The 22,840-nt window shown below is 46.2% G+C and overlaps 1 protein-coding gene across 1 annotated transcript in view; it reads left to right on the forward strand.

Moving 5' to 3' along the window:
- Positions 1-14,798: 14,798 nt before the first annotated feature.
- SEL1L3 (SEL1L family member 3) overlaps positions 14,799-22,840 on the forward strand; it is a 97,851-nt gene continuing 89,809 nt past the window's right edge. The window contains exon 1 of the mRNA XM_031436439.2: positions 14,799-15,004. Within this exon, the coding sequence (XP_031292299.2) occupies positions 14,927-15,004 (78 nt within the window). The 5' untranslated portion in view covers positions 14,799-14,926. The remainder of the gene's footprint in view (positions 15,005-22,840) is intronic.

A 22,840-nucleotide genomic window follows, 5' to 3' on the forward strand; every position in this document is an offset into this window, starting at 1 on the left:
TGTGACCTACACGAGGGCTAGAATGAAGGTCGGTGTGGCAGGAATGGAGACAGCAAAGGGTGTGGGCAGAAACTTGTGGGCCCTAAAGGATCTTTGTCCTTATCTTAAGATCAAAATTGACACTCGGGGAAGACTAGGTGGAACATAGGAACAGACCCAATTTCACAGTGTGAGTTGTGGGACTCAGAGGCACTCAAGGAAGAGGGTTTTAGAACTTTTTGTTCTTGCTTACATAGTCCCTGGTCCTCAACTTGACTCAATTACAGGTGTCCCCTGACAGCTGTTAGCTGTCAGGCAGGCTGGCCTCCCAGGCCTGAGCGGATAATGGGGAGGATGCTCAGGGGTGGCAGAGGGCCATGCTCCAGTGGTCTGGATCTGCTCTCTTCTCTGCGCACAAGAAACCATTTGAGCAGGATGTCTGTGCTTGCTGCTTGAAGATCCAAACGTGTTTAGCTGTAACAGTCTGACAGGGAAGACTTGTTTCAACGTTAATAGTACACAAGATGCCCAACTGACATAATCTCTCCCCTGAAAGGTAGCATGTGGCCTTTGTGCACTGAAGCTTTCATCTACAACAGAGATACAATGTAGATAAATTCAAAATATAAACTTAACCCCATTTAGAACACTAAACATAAAATACATCATAAATGGCATTTTCAGACTCCAGGTATTGAACATTTGGAGATGTAAAAGATCTGAAAAAAATTTGATTCAAGCTGTTATAATGCAGAGCATGTTAAGACAACAATAATAACAATAAGAATTCAGGCAGAATTCTGGGCGGGGAAGGAAGGGGAGGGGTACCTGTTTCCTGAATATTGAATGGATTTGTCCTAGAGCAGAGTTTCTCAACCTCGGTGACCTTGAACCCTGGAGCCGGATCATTCCTGGTCGTGGGGCTATCCTGTGTGAAGTAGCATGTTTAACAGCATCTCTGGCCCTTACCCACTGGACACCCACAACACGACATTCCCTCTCCCACTTGTGACAACCAAAACCATCTCAGACATTGCCAAATGTCCCCTGGGGGAAGAAGTCCACCCTCCACTTTTGAGCCCTGAACTAGAGTATCCATAATTAATGCACTTGGTGTAGAGGCTTTGGTGTAATAAAAATAAACATTGCCAATAATTTGTTGATTGTTTTACATAAAAGTGTTTTTAACATTTTCCATAGAATGTGGCCAGAGGTTCTGCAGCCTGAAAGCAGTTTTACTTCTCAAACTATTTAGACACATAGCATGGGTAGGAAGATGACCACACTTGACACTCCCAGCTAAGGGCAGGCCCCTTTTTATCCCCTGAGGGCAGGTGAGCTTAGGATTCTGCAAGTCCACCGTTTCACTTTAAGTTGGAAGTGCAAAAACACCTTCGCCATGTCTTCCTTCGCAGAAGAACAGAAAAAGAACGGGGTGTTCATTTTTTGTGCTCTTGAGAGCTTATATGATTTCTCCCCATCTCGGGTTTGGTGGGAGACGGGAGAGTATTAACAGCTGTAATACAATCATCAGGATGCTTACGCAAAGTCTGGAAGAATTGGAAAAGCTTTGGGAAATTTCCCAAGAGACTGAAGTGCTCTGACAGGGGTCCGGTGCTCCCCCTCCTCTGCTGGGACCAATTGCACTATCCGGCTTGGGTCACCGCAACCGTGTAGATTGAAGATTTTTTGTTTTCCATCTGTTTGCTGGGCTGTACTTGAGTGACCTTGAAAACTGGCCAAATCTCCTTGGACCTCCACCGTCCTTTTCTCTAAGAATGAAAACAAAAGCAGCAGCTGAATCCCTTATCCGAGTGTCGTGAGGTTTAATGAGATCACAGTTGGGGGATCTGGTGTTATCATTTAAGGAGTGTTACTTCTCACCTTGACGCTGCCAGGGCTTTCCCGTTATTTTGCCTACTTCGTTCTGTTAAGTTGGTTAGGTGGGCAGATGTTTCTTTAATATAATTGGAGACGCAGGATTTAGAGATGTCACAGAAGTACCTGTCAACCACCCTAAATTTAAATTTGGTCAATTGAGATTCGATATAGACAAAGTTAAGCTTATTTCATGTATATATAAAATATATAAGTTATATAAACTTACGTATGCAAAATAAGGTTAAACTTGTCTATAGTAGTTTTGTCTATATATGTAATATGTATATAGTTGTTTTCCCTGTATAGGTAATACATAAAATAGATTCAAACTATATTATAGCAAATATCCTAGAATAGATTCATAATGTAAATAATAATAAAATACTATCTGAAAATTTTAATACCTCAATAATATACCTTAATAATACCTGAATGGCTTACATGATTTGAAAGGCTTTTGGTGTTTTAGATTAGGACTTAGAAGCTATATCTATTGAAAATGTGAATGGAGTTAGTAAAAATTAGTTGGTCTGAATGTCAGGAAGCCCTAGACAGAAGTCACCCCAGGCAGCCCTTGTGTTTATCTTGGAAAAGGAGAATTTATCTACTACCCCTGAAAGGATATAGAGACAGGGATTGTTTTGTTTTGTTTTGTGGTCTATGTTGCTGGCAGTAGGAGGATTAGGAAGGAAAATGTTGGTCCATTTATGTTAAGACCGAAGACTAGGATCCCTGACTGATAAGAAATTAACCAGATAAACGGGGGTTGGTCTAGCGAGGAAAGCAAATTATAAAAATGAGACCAACATCTTTGAAACTGGAGCATGATTTTGGAACATTCCAGCAGCAGCAGCGTGGGATGTTAGTCCATGGAAGAGGGTGGGAGGGAGAGACCTGTGAGTTTTGCAGTCCTGGCACTCAGAAGTGTGCGCCCTGAACAGTAAGACTTTCATCCCTGTCCAAAAGGATACAAATAACCCTGCATTTGTGTAGTTTGCAAAGCACTTCTCAGCCACCATTTCGTTTAATCCTCAAGACAATCCTGAGAGTGGCTGTCATCATTTTCAATGGATAAAGCCTGCTCAGAAGGGTTAAGGGACTTGCTCAAAGGCTTTTGATTGGAAATTGGTGGAGAATCAATTCTAGCTCCTACACCAAGTTGCTTCCCTTAAAAAAAAAAGAGAGAGAGAGAGAGAAGATAAATCCCCTTTTTAAAAAAGGGTAAAATAAAATAAAACCTGAAAGCAGTCAGGACTCCAGGTGGAATTGGGGATCAATAGGATGGTTTTGTTTGCTTTTTGGAAAAGTTTCTTCCCTTCCAACTTACCACCCTTCCCTTTTTAATTTTAATTTCCTGCTAGTGGTCCTGGGGTAAGATCATCTTTCATTTTAAGAAGGTGAGAAAACCTGTCTTCTTGTTAATCACCATCTCTTTCCCACACTGAAACTTCCTGTAGGCTAGCTGGCCAAATCTCAAAAGTAGCTTCCGGCCACCGTGTCGCCGAGTGATAGGTACATGAACAACTGCATGTTGTGGTTTTAATCACTGTGATCTCGCCAAGGACCGTGTCTGTCTGTCTCTCTCTGTATGTGGATTCCCATGTACCAGTTTTAAGATGCACTGAACACAAGTCTGTTCCTGTAACTGACTGAGAGATCTTAGCCCACGGAGGTGCGGCTCTTCCGATGAGTGCACAGCTGCCCTGCTCGCTCACGGCAGCCACGCCCATAGCACCGCAGCAGCTGCCTCTTTCACTTCTCAGTTTTTATTTTTTTTTAATTTCTCAAGTTTCTTGTTTGTTTTTGCCCTCCACTGATTTGGCAGATACATTTCTACTTTCCGGAGAGATGTTTAAACCATTCATGGTAAAGGTATATTTTTTAATGTGTGTCCTGTCAACAGTATAGCGAGGATACAATTTTAGGCACTCAAAATATGTTTAAACACAACCTAGTAAATGTTATGGCTCATCATTTGGCGTTTGGCCTTTGCAGTTTCATTTCATTTAATGCCACATTCGATGTTCTTGATCTGAAATCCTTCCTTTTATCTTCGTCTTGAAGGCAGTGTTTTGGTTTTTTTTTTCAAATGTGCCCCATTCGACTTTCTTCTAATAACACCCTCTCAAAATATACTGGATTCCTATAGTAATTCATATCAGTCTGTGTGTCTGCCTGCCGGTCCGTCTGTTCTGTAGCATCATTTACCCATATAAACAAAAAATGCTTACTCTGGAAGGTGCTAGGACATACCACCAGACTATCAGACCAAAAAGAAGTCTTGTGCTCTGTGGCCTCTGTGAGCGCCACACGTATTGCCTTTTCAAAGCAAGACATCTGGCCATCGCTCACCCACCCCCTCGGCCTTTCATGGCATAATTTGGCTGCCTCGCCACTTCACTCAGATTTGAGAGTTAATTATTTAATATGTTTGCAAAGCACATTGGGTTCCCTAGAGAAAGTGTGCCACATAAATATATATAAATGAATAATTAATTAAAGTTTAAGCAGATCACTTGGTGAGTTCTTCCTTAACTGCCTCATTTTCCTAATGAGATGTTTTGAAGTTCCTGTCTAAGTTTGGTTCCTCTACCCTCTTCCTTTCTGGCACTTTCTCTTTCTTCCTCTTCTTTTCTTTTTTAATTTTTAAAAAAAAATTTTGAGGGGGTAATTAGGTTTACTGATTTATTTTTTTTTAGAGGAGGTACTGGGAATTGAACCCACGACGTTGTGTATGCTGAGCATGTGCTCTACCACTGAGCTGTACCCTCCCCTCTTTTTGATTTCCTTCTGTTTAATTCTTTTTCCCTTCTGTTGGTTCTCTCAGTGCCCACCACGTTGTGGGCAGTCAGTCAATCACAATGATTTAGCGCCAGATCTATAGGTAAAAGCCTTCATTAACTTCAACGGGCGTCATAAGCTCCTCAGAACTCTAGGGTGAGATTAATAATGAGACAATGATTCTAATGCACTGTCAAAATGAGAAGCCAGGCTCATGAGGTGCTGAGCACTGGCGTGCTGATCAGTAATCGGGAAAACCTTGTTTACTGACCCCTTTCAAAACCCTGATCTGTTTCAAGTAAAACAAGAGATCCCTAATACTCTAAAAATTAACATAAATCAAATCAAATCCCCCCTACTACCTCGACTCCTCTCAAGGGCTAGAATGAAACAAAGAGGTGGCAGTTTAAGAGTGTGGTTTAGCGGTTCCTTGGATTCTCTCTGAGGGAACAGCGGACTAATTTAGATGGAGTCTGAAGGGGTGACATAATTGCTTATTGAAGGCTGACGTCCAAAGCCTCATTATTCCTTTACCAGAGATTAAGGGGAATTAGGGAACTGTTCACGTCCATCCTGCTAAACCTGACCCAGTTTATTTACACTGTAATCTTACTTCAGAGCAAGAGAGGTAAAATGAGCTGCTCTTATCAATTAATAGCTGAAGGAAATTTTAGATTTCAAGTTCAATGTAAGAGCTATTTATTCCAAAGCACTATAGAAATGAAGAGGCCGGCTGGTTATGCTGGGGGAGGGGAGGGATGGAGGATGGGGAAGTGCTGAAGAGAATTCTTTTCTTTCCCTCTTGAGAATTTGAATTACGGTGCAATCTTGGATTTTCTAGTGACCTGTGTTAAAGCCCTGGGGCTAAAGCAGACCTATAATGGATCTATTTCTGAATTGTTCAGCAGGGCTGGAGTTTAAAACAGCAGTCGTGGTACACGCATTTAATGAGGCCAGTGCTTCCTGTACATCCAGGAGGGCACTGGTCACAGCCCTGCATGGCCTCTCAAAGTACAGAGGAGACCAAGCTCTTCCTCAGCCCACTTCCAGAATCCTCCAAGGTAGCCAGCTCTGTCTTGAGCAGACACAAAAGTTGGCTTAGGGATAGAAAGGATCAGTGCAAGACTGCCCTTGCCCCCAACTCTCCCCAACCCCAGGCCCACATTCCATTCTCAGAAATTTCCTTCTCTGGGTGAAGGCATTGTTCCACATTCAAATACCTCGGGGAGTTATAACGCATTCTCTTTACCAGTCGTTAATAATTTAGTGTTCATTCGACAAACATTTGTTGTTTGTTGAATTTATTCATAACATGAATTAATCAGAGCCAGGGAATAAGAAGAGGCTTTGGAGTCCAAGGCTGCGTTTCTGTTGGTGGCAAGATGCTTCTGAACCTCAGCTGGCACATCTGGAAAACCAGGAAGACGGATCAGGAGATCACCCATGTTATTTCCAGTGCCAGCACCGTCTGTCTCTGAGACAGCTGTGGGAATAGGTACACACCAGTCAGTGGTGATGGGCGGTGGGTGGCTGCGGGGAGCTTGAGACACAACAGAATGAGCATGGAAATTCACCAGGTGGCTCAGGGTCTCTGATTTGCTTTGTATTAACCTATAGCCTTGTGTCTGGGTTCCAGAGCTCAGCATAGAGCCTGGTACACAGTAGGTACCCAAGAACATTGGATTAAAAAGCATAGGAAAAATGATAACACCTATATTTTAGTTTTCCAGGGCTACTGGAACAATTTGTCCCAAACTGGGTGGCTTGAAACAACAGAAATGTATTGTCTTACCGTTCTGGAAGGTAGAAGTCCAAAATCAGGGCACTGGCAAAGCCATGCTCCTTCTGAAACCTCTAGACAAGGATCCTTCCTTGCCTCTTCAAGTTTCTGGTCGGCCCAGGCATTCCTTGGCTCATGGATGCAAAACTCCAATCTCTGCCTCCATCTTCACATGACCATCTTCCCTCTGTGTTTTTATGTTGTCATCCTTCTGTGCATGTCTATGTCCAAATTTCCATCTTCTTGTAAGGACAGCAGTCATATTGGAATAGAACCCATCCTATGATCTCACCTTATTTTGATCACATCTGCAAAGACTATACTTTCAAATAAAGTCGTATTGGCAGGTCCCAGGGGTTAGGACTCCAACACATCTTTGCAGAGAACACAATTCAACCCATAACTTACTCCAGAGGATTTTGTCACAATGCACTGGACCACGTACATGAAGTGTCTTGCTGATTGGAAAGTGTTTATGCAAATATAGGCTAAGGAACTCAGCTGGGATTTGAGTCCAGCACGTTCTCCCAACCATTAAGTTATCCACAAAGAGTTTCAGCACAAGGACTCTGACATCCAAGCTACAGGTATGAAGACAAGTGAGGGTGAAGAGTGTAGAAAATGAGATCAAGGACCCAGAAGACAAGGTTCACTACCTTGACGGGGCTGCATGGATCCAGTTCAGGGCCCAGGTGACAAGGTCACCTCAAACACCCCATGTGCTAACCCAGAATTCCCCGAACGTCCCAGGCCTTGATTGCCTGCTGGTCCCATCTGTCAAGGCCACACTGGAGAGAATGGAACTCACTGATTCACACTCATTTTAGTTCTTTTATTATCATAGACTTGGAAGGTCACTTAGTGAAGAAAAGCTTTAATAAGTGCCAGTAAGATGTTAAACATCTCACTATTCAGAAGATAGATGTAGTTCCTGACCTTTCAGAGCACCGGTTCTAAAGGACCCAAGGCACAAGTGCAACCGTATATATATTTTATGTGGTTTTTTTTTTCCCCTTTTCCTTTTTAGGGGGTTAACATCAGGGAAGCACTGCATTCTAGTTGATTAGGAATCACAAGTCTAAATTTCAATTCTGAGCTGAATAGTAATTTTTCCTGAAGGTTTGAATAAATCATCCAATCTGCTTCAGTTTCAACTATTTGCAGCATTTCTATTTTAATAATAATTTTGGCTGCTTAGGACCCTGGAGTCACCGAGCCCATTTGTGACTTAATTTGGGATGGGTATGAGGTGGGAGGCAGAAGATGCCCTGAGAACCAAACAGGAAAAAGTGAGTTCCATTCTGAAAGATTTGGGCCAGATGCAAGGGACATTTTTTGTTAAAGACAGCTACAATTCTTTGGTTTGCTCCAGCAAGGCAGATTACAGAACCTGTGCAACTGTAACTTCAGTAAAGAGAGGAGACGATCTCATGTAAGGAAGACAGTTTACTTTTCATTTTGATTTGATTGCAAACAGATGGGTCAGATGAACTCTCCATTCAGGTAAATCATAATACCTCAAGACAGTAAGAAGTGCTCATAATCCACCCTGTTCCCCTTTTTGCTTTGAATGCCAGGAAGCTCAAAGTCAACTAGACCGCTCAGTTAAAATACTAAAATTAGCCTAGGGCACTGTTTCAGTTATCTATTGCTGTGAACAAACAATCCCCAAACAATCCCCAAACTTGATGGCTCAAAACAACAATCTATTTTTATCTTTCATGGTTCAGTGAGTTGACAGGACTCAGCTGGGCAGCTCTTGCTTGGGGATACTCATGCAGTTTCAGCCCAGTGTGGCTGGGGTTGGAGTCATCTAAAGGCTCAACAGGGATAAACGTGAGAGCTGGTTTGCTCAGTCACAGGGCTGAGATGGCCGGAGTGGCTGGAGGCCGGCTATCTCTCTCCCTCCAGATGGCTAGTTTGGGCTTTCTCACATCGTGCTAGTGGTCACAGTTCACGCATGGTGGCTGGATTCCCCCACGGGTCATACTCGGGGAATTTATTCCTCCTCCACAAGGTTATAAAGGGAGATGTTCATGGTGGGGGTCATCTTTGGAGACATGCTACCACAACTATTTATTAACCTTTTATTATTTTTCATGGTCTTATCAGGGATATCTTTGTGAGCCTTTTTTTTTTTTTAAGTAGTCAAGAATGAATAATACACAAATGATGCTTTACTCTTGTCTAGGGTTTGATAATTGACTATGCGCCCACCTGTGCTACCTTACCTGGCTTTCACAATATCGTGTAAGGGGTCAGATCCAGTGACTTTATCCTTATTTTTACAGATGTGGGGATTGTTTCAAAAGGGATTAGTGATTTGCCTAAGGTCACACAGCTGGAAGTGGTGGGATAGCACAGCTGGACAGGGTTGTCTGAGACAGCAGCCTATGTTCTCAAGCACTTGGTGAAACCCAAACAGAAACCTAAATCTGAAACCCGGGTGTGACTCCCCGATATGCTGCACAACACCTGCCTGCCTCTCCATCACCCTACACCCAGTGGGAGTTTCGTGTAGTTGTGTGAACATGAGTCCTTGAGCAAAACTGAATCCCAGCTGGTGCTTCCCAACCGTGGACCTGGGATCTTTTAAATGACTCAGTTTCTTCATCTGTAAAGTGAGGTTGTTGATGATAATAATGCTTACTCCCTCAGGGCTGTCATATGGATTAAATGAATTAATGCATCAAAGCTATACTCGTGAGAATTTTAAAAAGAAAACTCTCAGTGAAAAGCTGTAGAGATAAGTAGCTATTAAGAGGGCTCTGGTCTAGTTTCCCCTTCTTTATGCTTTTCTTGATGTTATGCGGACCTTACTAAGTGTCCCAGCTGATACTGACTTGATATTGCGTATTACCGGACAGACTAAAAGCCCTAGGTCGATGTTAATGCCTGCCTCAGTATCATGACTTCAGCTGCAGGATGCACTTATAAAATACTGTCAGGGCTTGACAACACAAGCTGCTTTCCCCAAGCTCTCAGTGCTCCCTCTTCCTCTTCAATTATTTCCACCAACATTCTCTCCCTCAGTGCCCAGCTGCTCTCTCCTCACTCTGTCCCAAGTGGATCTAAATGTTCACACCCAACTTCTCTCTACTCCACTCCCTTTCCACACATGTTCTTCTCAACACGCTTATCCAAGGACATGCTTCCACCTATGGACACATGCCCTTGACCTTCTGCATCCCAGGGCACCTTCCTTCCTCAGACCCTCGGGTACAAATATTTCTGTTCTCACTGAGCCTGAAACGCCCTCTCTCCATCCCAAGTTCCCCCAAGGATGGCCGGAGAAGTTCAGCACCTATGCCCAGCAGGGCAGGATGCAGACCTACGTATGAGTGAAGAGGCTCTGGATACCTGGCTGCACCTGCTCAGGGATGTTCAGCGCACAAAGCTCTTCATCAGTGGCCAGAGAGTGGATTTCCCTGCTGCCCACCTGGACACTGCACAGACATCCTGGGTGCAGTCAGAGAAAGGACAGCTGCTGCTTAAGGGGACAAGAGTTCCTGACACAGGAGGGAGGAAGGGAAGTTGGCTAATGGAAGCTGCCTGTTTTTTCCCAGCTTAGGGGGGGTGGGATGGGGAGCACTGAGCAGAATATGCACCTATTCAGAAGGGCAACGTGCCAAAAATAACTAGGAGCAACAGCATTTCATCTGACAGGCCCAGAAATAGAGCTCATTTCGGAGCTACAGACCGAGCAGTTCCGAGATCTTCAGCATTCCCAGAGAAATACATGGAAAAAGTCTGAGGTTACACAACAGCATCCATTCTCTCTTCATTACAACTTCTCAGAGTAGGGGCCCTGCGGGCACAGGAGGAGAGTCTGCAGAGTCAGACCTGAGGCTCAAAAGATAAGGTCTGGGGACCAAGACATGAGGATGGTACCTGGTGGGATGTTCTGAGGTAGGAAGAATTGGGAGGTAATTGGTCAATACAGACAGTACAAAACGGAAAGAACAGAGAGATAGGAAATGGATGTAGGGAAGGTAAAGAATAGGTGCCAGGAGAAAAACAGAAGTACTGAACGTTAAAAACAGTGTGTAGGGCTTAGCTGGATCCTGAAGGTCACCCTTGGCAGAAAGAAGGTCATGGTCTTCCGGTCGGAATGGGAGAGCATTGCCTGATGGCAGTCCCCGCTTCTACTTCTGTTTTCTTCTCTTCTATCTTGATGTAAAAGGCAAATGTCACAGTTTATTCGTCTTTATTATGAATATCTGAAATTGCAGAAAGGCAGAGGGGGACAGAAGAGAGAGGAGGCTGCAGGATTCCAGAGAGCCCTGACTGCTGGAAAAGTTGTGTTCTAATGGAAGAAGATGGGGGAGAGAGTCAGGAGTGAAAAAGGCAAAGGAGGAAGGAAGTAAGAAGGGAGGAAGACAAGAAAGGGAGGATGGAAGGAAAAATGAAAAAGGAAGATGATGGGTTCAATTTTATTTAGTGAATCTGTCTAAGGACTTTCTATGCAAGGCAAAGGGGGACTACACAGGGCTGATTAAGAAACAAGCTTTCAAAGGGCTTGTCACCTACCTGGGGAGGAGAGCTGGCCAAGAAACCAACTATGGTGTAAAGCAGGATTAAACTGCTACAGGCAACGCTCAGTGGGAGCAAAGAGAAATGACCAATTGAGGGTTTTTTTTTTTTTTCATATGTATATATTTTTATTTAGTGGCCCTGAAAATTGAAGTATAGTTGGTTTACAGTATTGTGTTAGTTTCAGGTGTACAGCAAAGTGATTATATACATACATTTCAGGTTGTGTTTCCATTATAGATATTTATTTCAAATTATTACAAGATATTGAAGTTTTGACCAGGGAGGCTCCCTAGAACTGGTGGCATTTATGGAGAGGGATAGAAAGAGCATTCTTCACTCCTATGTGGTGCCCTCCCCACCCACCTCTTGTAACCCCGAGGTCAGCTGTTTCTGCAGGAGCAGATCTCTTGACCCTGCACATCCTTAGTACTTAAAAATGTGGTTTCCAAGTGCCCAGCCATAGTCAACACCAGTTGGAAGGTAAGTTTCTACTGGTGCATAGCTAAATGAGACAAAGACAAGTTAGGAGTTTTTCATAAGGAAATTATATTCAGTTTAAAGGATCGTCTTTTATTATGATGTTAGGTCGTTCCTAATTTTTCGCTCATAAAAGTGCCCTGTCTTTTTAATGAAATAATGTTGATAAATGATACTGTTTTTGTTGGTTGGTTGGCTTAAATATTTTTATTCAGCAAGTTAACAGTTGGCCAAGTGCATTGGTCCCTGAGATTTATCTGCTCTCAAACCATGTCAGAACGACTGGCCTCAGATATTATTCGGTGCCCATCCAGGCAGGCAGATTCTCCCTGGCCCCTCACCCTCCAGGCCTCTGGATGCCCCTCCACTGAGTTTGGATAAGCAAGGCTGCCCTCCTCCTTCCAGACTCTGTTGCCTGTGTCCTGTCCTGTGTTGAGGTGTGGTGTTGTTCTTTCACTGTCTCCTTACAGGTGACAAGATAAACTGACTTACACGTTGTCGGTAATGAGTGATACCAGATTAATACACTCTCCCCAGGGGCCTACGTGTTTTAGTGGAGTATTACAACTTAATTCAAGGCAATGAATTGTAATGGTGGAATTTTAAGTCCTCCCACAGGGCAATAGAAAAGAAGACTAATTTTAAATAAGGGGACTTCTACTGAAATAAGACCACACCCTTCCAATTACTGCCAAAAACGTCTAGAGGGGAGTTAAGGGCAATAATGGATTCTGTCTTCTGGATCAAAATGGCACACTCCACTGTGAATAGAAATCCTGACCTTCTCTTTCTCTGCCCCTCTGCAGTACAGAATTAATCAGTCAGTCCCATCCCCCGTGCCCGCCCCCCCCCCATCCCGGGACCTGGGCCACAGACCAACCTGAAAGTCCTTTTAGAGGATCAGATTGTGTTTTGGTCAGTTTTCCGCAAGCCTGCGGCTTCTCTGGATTCCCAGGACCTGGGGGTGGTGTCAGACGCACAGTAGGAGCACAGCAGAAGATGAGGAAGTGAGACATTGGGGATATCATGCTAAAAATAGCCCAGCCCTCTGTGGGGTGTCTCCACAGGGACTACAGTTAGGTAAACTCAAACCCTCAAAGCTCATAAGGCTTGAAAATTTCGATTCCATGAATTCTGATTACAAACAACCTGAGGGAAGCATTCAGTTCCCTAAAGACCAACCCAAACCGTGTGCAATGAGGGAGGAGAGACAACCTGGAGGGAGGCCAGGAATACAGGTAGAAACCCCAGAAATATTACGAAACCCTGTTCTTTGGAACTGGAACAGTTTCCCTTCCACATACATTGAAAAGTATTGTCTATACTTTGACCTAACGTTAAAAAAAATATATGGACACGATCTGGGACAAAGCCATCAAATCTTTTATCCCCTGGGACACTTGATGGAATAAATGTTTTTCTACATCACACGGGAGAATTTTAAGTGCTTTGGGTCTGTGGAAGTGGGACAAGGGGTGGTCAAACAAAGAAACCCTCAAACACTTTAATGTGGTGGCTGCTGGATGAGAGAGGAGCCATGTGACCCTTTCTTATAAGCCGGTGATTCTAGAACCAGCAGTAGCATCACATACGAGCTTGTTAGCAAGGCAGCTTCTTGAGCCCCACCCAGGACCAAATGAAACCAGAATTCGAGCCAGGTTGCTCAGAGATGCGTCTTTTAACAAGCCCACCTGGTGACTGGGATGCAGGCTGAAGTTTGAGAACCACTGACAGAAGCCATTACTTTGCAGCGAGTGACTCGGAGCCTAGAGCCTGACCCAGGGCCACAGCCCTTAGGTGACCTAAAAAAAGTGAGGGATGACTCAGCCAAGCTGCTAAGTGTGGCCAGGGCTGTACTGAGATGTCTGAGGGCACATGCAGGCACAGGGGATTCCAGAGTTGGTCTAACCCCTACCCAGGGCATCCTGTCTTCACACCAGCCTCTCCTGAGGCCCGTCGGGGTCGGGACTTGGCCTGCTGTGGTGGCCCTTCCACAGGGAAAAAGGGCTGAGTCCTCTCAGACTCCCAATCTATTATTAGTTCCAATCCGCACAAATCCACCAGTGCCAAAGGGAAGCCGCTGAGAACTTTCGAAGGTGAGTTAACTGTTTCAGAGCAGCCGAGCGGCCCAAGCAAATTGTCTGAGCTGTTAGACCCAGCCACGCGCTTCCCAGAGCACAGAGCTGGCGCGAGCTGGGGATCCCTCGAGCAGGACCCCTGGCCTGGAGGCGGAATCCGAGTTGGCAACCAGCCAGTCCCAATCTGTGTCCCCAGGGCCAAAGATGCACCTGGATATATGTTTTTTAAAGCTGTTCGCGCACTTCAAGAGCCTCACCCCTTTCACTTGGGGCTTGAGCGCAATTGCATTGGCCTAATTAATTCATTTTCTTCTCGGTCCAAAGTGGAAGCCGTGGCCCAGGGATGCAAATCAAATCCAAAGCCGCTTTGGGCGCTGATACTCTGGACAATTAAAACAAAGAGCTCGGCGGCGGCGGCGCCAGCCCCGCACAAAACCCTCGAGAAGCATCCAGAACGTGCCACGAACCAGCCGGCAGGGTGGGGCACAACCCGGGCTAAAAATATGTCTGCAGGGAGACGGCCCCACCCCTGTAGGTGGACAGGTGTTTGTTGGCAGGGGTCAAAATCCATCCTCAAGGAATGGAAGCTGGGCCGCTGCGTGGCGCAACTCCAGGGGGCACACTCGCCCTGCGCCGGGCGGGAATGGCGCCCTCGCCAAAAAAGCCACCAAACAAAAACCCATTGCACGGGCGGGAACTGGGCTGCGCGACCCGCCAAAGGAGTGGGTGGGAGAGAAGGGATGTGCCGGAGAGGAATAGAATGAGAAAGGGAGGGAGGAGAGAGAGGAAACTGAGAGGGAGAGAAAGGAGAAAGTGCAAAAAAAAAAAAGCGGGGTTACGAAGAGAGAGGTGAGAGTGAGAGAACTGGGGTGAGGGAAAGAGGGAAACGGAGGGGAGCGGGATCATGGGGAGGAAGAGAGCGGAAAGGGGGCGGGGGAGGAAAGGAAAGAAAGGGAAAGGGGGGGGCCGGCCCAGAGCGAGGGGCGGCGGCCAGGGGGCCGGACCGGGGTCGGTCCCCACCTGCGGGGCCCCGGCTGCCCCCAGGGGTGGAGGCCTGGGGGCCGGAGGGAGCTGCCTGGAGGCGGGCTGGGCAAGGAGCGGAGCGGAGGGAGGGGACGGGGACCGGGAGGCGGGGAGGAGCCGGCGCTCGGCTGGGCCTGCGGGGGCGGCGACGGCGGGAGCGGCAGTGGAGGCGGCGGCGGGTCCGGCGGCAGCGGCGGCGGCAGGTGGCCCCGCGCGCGGCGGCCGGCCCGGCCGGGGGCGGGCGGGAAGGTGGCGCCTCGGGCGGGGGCCGGTCCCTGCACCAGGTGACCTGTTCCGGCCCGGATCGCAGCGGCGCTGCGCGGGGCTCGGGTGGCCACGGCGGCAGCAGCAGAAACCCCCGCCGCCCGCGGTCGGCCCCCGGGCCGCAGCCATGGCCCCTCCGAGCGGCGGCGCCCCCCCGGGCCTCGGCGGCCGCCCTGCCTGCGCGCTGCTCCTGCTCTGCTACCTGGTGAGCGCCGGACCCTGCTCGGGTCCTCCCCTCCGCGCGGGGCCCCGGGGATGCGGTAGGGGCGGCCGGAGACCTCTGCCTCGCGGGCGGGCACGGCGCGGCTAGTTTTCTCTCTACCTCGCCACTGCACCCCGCGCAGTCCCGGCACCTGGGATGCGTACCCGGGGCGCGGAGAGGGGTGCGTGTACCGGACTTGCGGCGCTGCCGCTCTCTCCGGCGTCCGTTCCTCTTCCTCCGAGACCCATTCCAGACCCGTGTCGGGCTCCCCTCGAGACCCAGTCCTGTCCCCGACTCCACCTGGGAGCCTCTCTACCCTGCTTTTCTCCCCTCCTCGCCGCGCGCGGGTCTCCAGCCCCCTCCCTGCCCGTCCTGGGCTTCCCTCACAATCTTCTCGCCGCTCCTTTCCTTCCCGTGCCCAACTTCGCCTCTTTCTCTCTGCGAACGCCACCCGCCTCGACCCTCCTTTTAGTTTCCACCCGGTCCTCATGGCCCGGACCGTTTTCTACCGACGCACCCGGCGATGAGCCTCGTATTTCCAGAGCTCTTCAACTCCTCCATGGTCACTCCAACCAAGTTGCGGATGCCGGAAAGAAATCTAGTTTTTTGCAACACGCTTACCGCCAGACTGCTGACTTTAGCTGCGTCTTGAACATTGTCATTTCAGAGAACACGTTTGGCTCATGCATGCCAGTTTACTGTTTGCACACTTCTTGGCTTCTGTTTTAGTCTTCAAGTAAATGACAGTAACCTATTTTTCAAAACCAACTCTTTTAAAATACCAGAGTAATTTAGACCCTCAGAACAAGGTGGGGGAATATTCCTCATTTCCTTTGATGGCTTGCTTGCTTCTGCTTGGAATTCTCCTAAACAATAGTAAATTTACAGAAGGTGACACCCTTTCTGTCCAGCCTACCTTATGTTCCGGGATCCTGCAGAAACCTTGGGTTATCTCGCCATATATTACTGTAAATAAATGAAATGGAAAATGCTGAATCATGAAACTGATGTAATAGGAAATTCATGGAATGCTAAAAAGAAAAAGAAATTGAGCAGTGTCATTATCCAGAATTCTTTTTCATTAATGTGGCATTGTCATTATTCCGAATCTGTCTTCTCTGAGGCTAAAAACTGCTTAGGAGACACTGGCAGGAATTCGAATTTGATTCCAAAGATATTTGTCACCCAGCCCAAGTTTCTTTTAACATTCTTTACTTCTTAGATGTTTCATGTCTTGAAGCGAGAAGATGTAAAAATGTAGATTGTAATTCTACTTTTGCTTCTACCTGTTGAGCAATCCATGCTTTTCCTCATATTGTAAAATAAGCCAGAACCAGATTTGTGGTTGGATTTAGTTCCTATTTTTATAAGAAGTTGTCAGTTAACATGAATGATTTTTTTTTTACCCAGGAGATATTATTATTTAATATTTATGCCACAGGGTTACAGCACACAGGCTCATAAATAAAACTGTCATAACAAATGACAGGGTTTCAGTTTAAACAGATGATTCCCGTCCACAAGGCACTGTTTACCCACAGAGGCGGAAATGATGTAGTAGAGCAGTGTGTGAAACATTAATGTATGAGCGGTCGGAACGTTCCACAAGGGAATCCCAAGACCTGGCCAGGAAAGACCGCTTCTTGACAGTTGCAAGAAATCAGAGTAACAAGAACAATGAGGCCTAAGTGGTCCGTGGGAGCAAAGACAGATGATGGAGCAAGTAAAAGTTCTGTGTGGACCAACGGGGATTTGAGAGACCAGATCACACAGGGGAGAAAAATGGGGCTTTGGGCAGACTACGGTGAGTTCCTGAAGCGGTGTGGTAGGGCTCGGAAAAGAGATTATAGAAAATACTGTAAATGTGGGAAGTAACCAGAGCGTGGATGCGTATCTTGGCAGACAGGGAAGGAATGGATTTGGAAACTCTCATGGAGAGGGAAATGTCAGTGCTCCCTGACTATGTGGGTTTCCTTCAGATGGGCTTCAGATATGCTACTGTAAAAAAAAAAAAAAAAAAAAGACTTGGCTAAACAAGAAAGCCATTTTGCAATTGGAGAAGAAAGTTTTGCAAAATCTAGGGAAGTAAAAGTGTGACTTGGAAAGTGGGCTTCACCTATTGTCCTAAAGGTCTAGCCATTTGCTAGGGATTTTGCTCTAGAAGTATGTGCTACCCGAGAAACTGCTGACAGGTAAGCCTTCTTGACCTTGGAGAAGTTCAATTGCAAACTGGGGAAAATATAAAATGTCCGCATGAATGCATGAAAAACATGAAACCACTGAGGAGATGCATAATCATGTATATGTTGTGCATCAAGGAATATTTCCTAGAGAAAGTGATTGGTCAGGGGAGGGGGGTGGACAGGTGGAGGGTAGAAGTGGAACAGAATAGCTAGGCAGGACCTGAGAATATAGAGACACTGGAGGAAGTAAGCTACCCCATAATTTGGAAGCCTAATTAATAATAATAATAACAATAGTTTGCATTGTGCTAGGCTATTTATATTCATTATCCAATGTTAACCTTAACATTAACCTAGTGAGATAGGCGCTATTATGATCCTCGTTCAAATGAGGTAACTGAGGCTCAGAAATGGTTAAGTTAGTTGCCCTGGGCCACACAGGTAGTCCAAGATTGAAACCCAAGTCTGTCTCCTTCCAGAGCCTCAGTTCTTAGCCATGCTAGCATATTGCCTTCTAGATTTTCCTGCTTGTAACCCATTCCCCTCATTCATAGGTATATAGGCCATTAGCAAAGCTCTCTAAATTAGCAGCTACTATGAAATTGGCCAGGATGTGAGGTTATGTCTAAAGTAGCCTAAGATATGCAAAGCAGGAAGCCCGGGCCACAGAGTACACGCAGGATGTCAAAGAGAGAGAGAAAATAAAAAGGTAAAACCAGAAGATATTTGCCATCCGCAATTCAGAGGTGAAGGACGAAGCCCTTATATAATCCAGAGGCAGCCAGCAGAGTTTAGCACTTGAGTTCGTATGAACATGTGTCCAAGTGTAGAGCCGGGTGTGCCTTGGAATGTATTCCAGAGACAAATTGTCTGTGATTTGGGGACCGATTCCTGTTTCGTGTCATCCCTACCTATTTGCTTGTCATAAGGGCTGGTGTTTGACACTGGCTTTCTACATAGATGTCTTGAAGATCCTGGCCTCGTGGGGAGCATGCTTCCTGAAGCCAGGGTCCTAAGGTGATGGACACATTCATCCCCCGTTGGCTGGGACAGAGTAACCTTCAGCAGCAGCCCAAGTACAGGACTGTGACTGTAGCTAGGATACTGCCAAAGCATGAATAATTGTGACGAAGCCTGAAAGATAAGTCACGGAACGATGCCAAGCAGATTTCTGAAAACATGATCCCGGGTTCCGGCAGCTGCCAAAAAAATTATGAGGTCACTAAAGGTTAAGATGCAGAGAGGCTCCTCAGAGACGGTGGGGGCCTTGAAAGCCAAGGGTAATGGAAACTGCTTCCACTGAGGTCCCGGGTGCTGAGTGGTGTGGTCCGGGCTGGTCTTGCTCTGCCAAACAGACTCCCTTGCTGTTCTCATCCATCAGTAACTCTTACCGTCCTCCAGACTTGGCTAGAACAGCCTGCCCCGCCCCTTCTGTGACAATGGCACTTGTAGAAGGTAATTCTGTCTATTCCGAACTCTGGTCTCGAATGTATAATTTTTTTCTTTAAATGAGAAAACAGATCTCACAATGGCTGGTATTGATGTCAGCTGTAGAGCTGAAGTATTCCGAGTGGGTATTTGCTTTTGTGAGACAACCAGAGGACAAAGAAATAAGAGGGCATTAGTGGCCCAGATGTACATGGGGCTCATTAGCAGACAGTGGCTGTGACAGAATCTTGTACGGAATTCTCTGTAAGTGGCCACAGACCATCAGTTACCCTCTAGAAGTATTCATTAACTCCTTGTTTTGTGTAACACGGGACCTCGGAAGTTCACAACAAGGTATAGAGACCCTTAATTATCCAGTTTGTGTGACAGTGATCAGGGATATTTGAAATACAGAAGCCATTCTCAAACTTCACATCAGCCAGTAGCTTCCACATTCGTCCCGACAAGAGCCCCTAAAATCTCCCAAGCGATGGCATTTGCCTCTTGCCCTTTCTTCCTTTTGGCTGCCTGTGGGCAAAAGTGTAGGAGCCACGAATTGGCGGAACGGAGCAGCTGGAGGAAAAGTAGAAGAGAAGGAGAAGGGACCCAGGGAGTGCAGGGAGAAGATGGATCGGCTGGCATAGACCACACATAGCCTGATGTGAATTTGGTACCCCGTTTATTGGCTCATCCCACTCCCTGGGGAACAGCACCCGGGGCAGGAGGGTGTGCAGGACGTGAGGAATTACAGAGGGCAGAGGGTGTTCTGCTTTGGCGGCTTGTTTGTCTCGCAGCCTCACTTGAAGAAGGGCTCACTGGAGCTGGGGAGTTGGCTCAGTGCAGTGTGTGTGTGTGTGTGTGTTCGCATGTGCGCGCGCGTGTGTAAGATAATGTCTACCCTCCCCAGACACAAGGTGTAGGGACCTCATGGGATTTTAGCTCCTCACCCCCCATTTTCAAAACGGGAATGGGCAAAGTCCCAGGATTCCCCCACCTGTAGCCAGAAAGCAGTGACAGGTGTAGAAGTTAAGTGGGTGAGTTGAGGGCATCATTCTGGGTGTTTCTGGAAGGCAGGAAGCACACCATCACTGACTTTGGAGTCAGCAGCTGTGGATTTGAGTTTTGGTTCTGCTTTTTAGTAGCTGGTGGTTCTCGGGCGAGTTTCCAACACTCTCTGAATCCATTCTGTTTCCTCAGCTATAAAACTGGAGTGCTGGGTCCCTCAGGGGGCTATTGTGAGAAGCAGGTGAGAGGGAAGAAGTTCTGTGAAATTCAGTGGGAGAGGATGAGGTTAGAAGTGAGTGAGAAGAAAAACTTACTCTGCACATCCCAGTGCCCGGCTTAGAGTAGGTACTCAGTGAAATTAAACTGAACCAAAATGTAGTTTTCCTCGTATGATTTGTGTTAGAAAGAAATAGCATATCACACAGTTTTGAAGAGGGGAGAGGATGACAATGAGGAGCATTGATCATTATTGTGGTGGCCCTTCTTTAGCCAGCTCTCAGGTTGGGAAGGCACACTATTTGGCTGGGAAATGTGTCCCAAGGCGCATCTTGACTTCGAAGTCCATATTGATGCCCAGTCTGTTTAATTGCACACTTTGTTAATGTAAACAAAATTTTTGCTTATTTCAGCAGAAATCAGAAGGGTTTTTAAGCTGATACAATTACCTTTTTGACCCATGGAAAGTTTGATCCAGCCAGTTGGGAGAGAAAGTGCTCATGAGCCAAGGTTTTCTTCGGTGACCATGGGGTGGAATGGGCAGAGATGAGAAAAACTGTCAATTATTGTTTGCAATCAGATTTACCCACATACACGTGTAAGTGTAAATGAACTTCCTGTAGACAGACGCAAATGAATTAAGATTTTCTAATCTCTCTGTCCCTTCCTTAAATAACAGGGGAATCATATAGAGAAAAGAGCCAAGTTTTCTCAGCTCTTTTGAACAAGGGAAGGTTATTTGAATAGAGTTTCTTATTGATTTTGTTTAAAGGAATCAGATGCATTCATGCTAAAGAAGTTTGGGCACTATTGATAGATTTTTTTTTTTTTTTTCTATCCAGAAGATACGGAAGTTAATCTGTTTCTTGATTCCCAGGCTGAACTGAATGCATTTAGATCTCCAATTATGGGTCTTTTATCAGGAACACACATTAAATGACCCATTTCTTCCTTTTTTTTAAAAAAAAATTACAAGGCATACACAATTACACAAAGACAAAGGAATCTGTGTTTTGTGACTGTGTGGGATGTTGTCAAATTTGACTTTGATTAGGGCCTCCTGGTATAAGCAGATGTTTGAGGGTTCAGGCACCTCTCAGAGCCCAGCTCCACTGTATGCAGAGCAGGCCAGTAGCTTCCGAGGTGGAACATCTATGTGGCTTCTTGAATGGCATAATTTGAAAGGGCACAGAAATGCCCTTTGCACCCCAGATATCTTGCTTACAGCTGCAGTGCATTTGGCCTTTGTTTTTAAGGCATCGTCTCCGCGAGACTGGCACAGAAGTGCAGAAACGTGACATTGCCACAGTGCTTTCTCATGATCACGTTAACATGCGTGAACTTGCCAGATGAGCAGGAGTCCCACAGGAGGTGGAAGGATCAGAAATTTTTAAATTTTAATTTGTATTTTTGGTGTGGAGAAATGGAAAAGTTCTAGAATGTAGGGCAGTTGTCTGAAAGGTGTGGAGGGACTCGGTAGCTGAGAGAAGTTCACCCTGAAGGGGCAGGATGGGTGCCAGAATGCCCCCTTCCTTGACCTCACAGTCCCCCAAGTCAGCGCTGACCCCGAGGGACCCAATGAGATGCCAGAGGGTGAGGGCTCTTTGGAAAGGGATTAATGAGGCTGGATGGAAAACAGAGAAGTGCCAAGGGCCCCCTCCCAAAAGACTTGTGAATGTCAGGCAGTGTGGTGGAAACTCAGTCCTCTGGTTTATATGCAGGTGCCTCCAGGGCTGTGGGGCAGTCGACCTGAGACGGACCACCAGGTGCTCAGCAGAAGTGCCCCTGCCCAGTGCTTTATTTCAGCAAGAAACACTTCTCCAAATTCTACTGGGTGCCAAGCTCTACCTTAGAAGCCAGAGACATGATAATGAATAAGACATGGACTCTGACTTTATAATTTCTACACAAAGGGACGTTTGGGTGATTTTTAGCTTATGTTATTGCAACCTGGCATGTGAAAATACCTATGAAGGTTGGACACGTGTCATGCCTGTAGCTGAAACTCTTCAAGTTAATTGCCTTATGTTCTTGGCAGGAAATAGCTCATAACCACACACATGACTTGAGCCAGGAAGTCAGCTTCAGCTTAATCAATATTTAGAATGTGATGTGTTGCTAATCGGTGTTGGTTTTGTACATAACAGAGGTAGCCGCAACTCCTGGTGAAGCAGCTGCCCGCTGGGTCTGCTCCAACTCACGCAATGCCAGCTTCTTGTGTTACATGGGTGCCCACAAGACTCAGGATTGTTAATGCCTTCTGGAAGGACTTTTAGGCCGTTTGCCTCAAGCCACATGCAGTGATTTTGGGGTCCTCCTTGGGGCCAGCACAGCCATCTTATTAAAACATCGCCCCATCCCTGAAGTTGCTCTTCTTTTCCAGCTGTCGCTCATGCTTTTCCCACTTCGCGAATAATCTGTCCATGGAATTTGATCTCTTTGCCCAGCCTAACTCCAACTTCTCATCCCGCTTAGATCTTTATTGAAAGAAACATTAGCAAGATGTCAACACTGCCACGAGGGGCCCTGGGCAAAATAACAAATCAAGCCCCATCAACTACACATATGGGAAATGATGCCTGATTGGTCTATTCATCTCATTTCTCCTACATGATTATTCCTTTAAAATGCATAACTCCTGTCACTTTGTTTTCTTCCAAACTGTCTAGAATAAAAGCTTGATAATCTAGAGCAGCAGTTTGGGCAAACTATGGCCCCTGCGCCTAGCAGGCCAGCCACCCTTACCTGTAAACAAGGTCGTACTGGACCACAGCCACGCTCGCTGACTTGTGTGTTATCAATGCCTGCTTTCTTGATGGACATCGAGTGGCCTAAAAACTCCAAATAATTACCATATGGCCCCCTTTTTTTGCAAGAAAAGTCTGCTGACCTCAAATCTAGAAAAGTACCATTCGGTAGAAATATAATGTGAGTCACAAATTTGAGCCACATATGTCATTTCAAGTTTTAGAAAACAGCCACACAAAACAAGTAAATAGAAACAGGT

The sequence above is a fragment of the Camelus dromedarius genome, chromosome 1, assembly GCF_036321535.1.
Source record: "Camelus dromedarius isolate mCamDro1 chromosome 1, mCamDro1.pat, whole genome shotgun sequence".
Classification (NCBI taxonomy): domain Eukaryota; kingdom Metazoa; phylum Chordata; class Mammalia; order Artiodactyla; family Camelidae; genus Camelus; species Camelus dromedarius.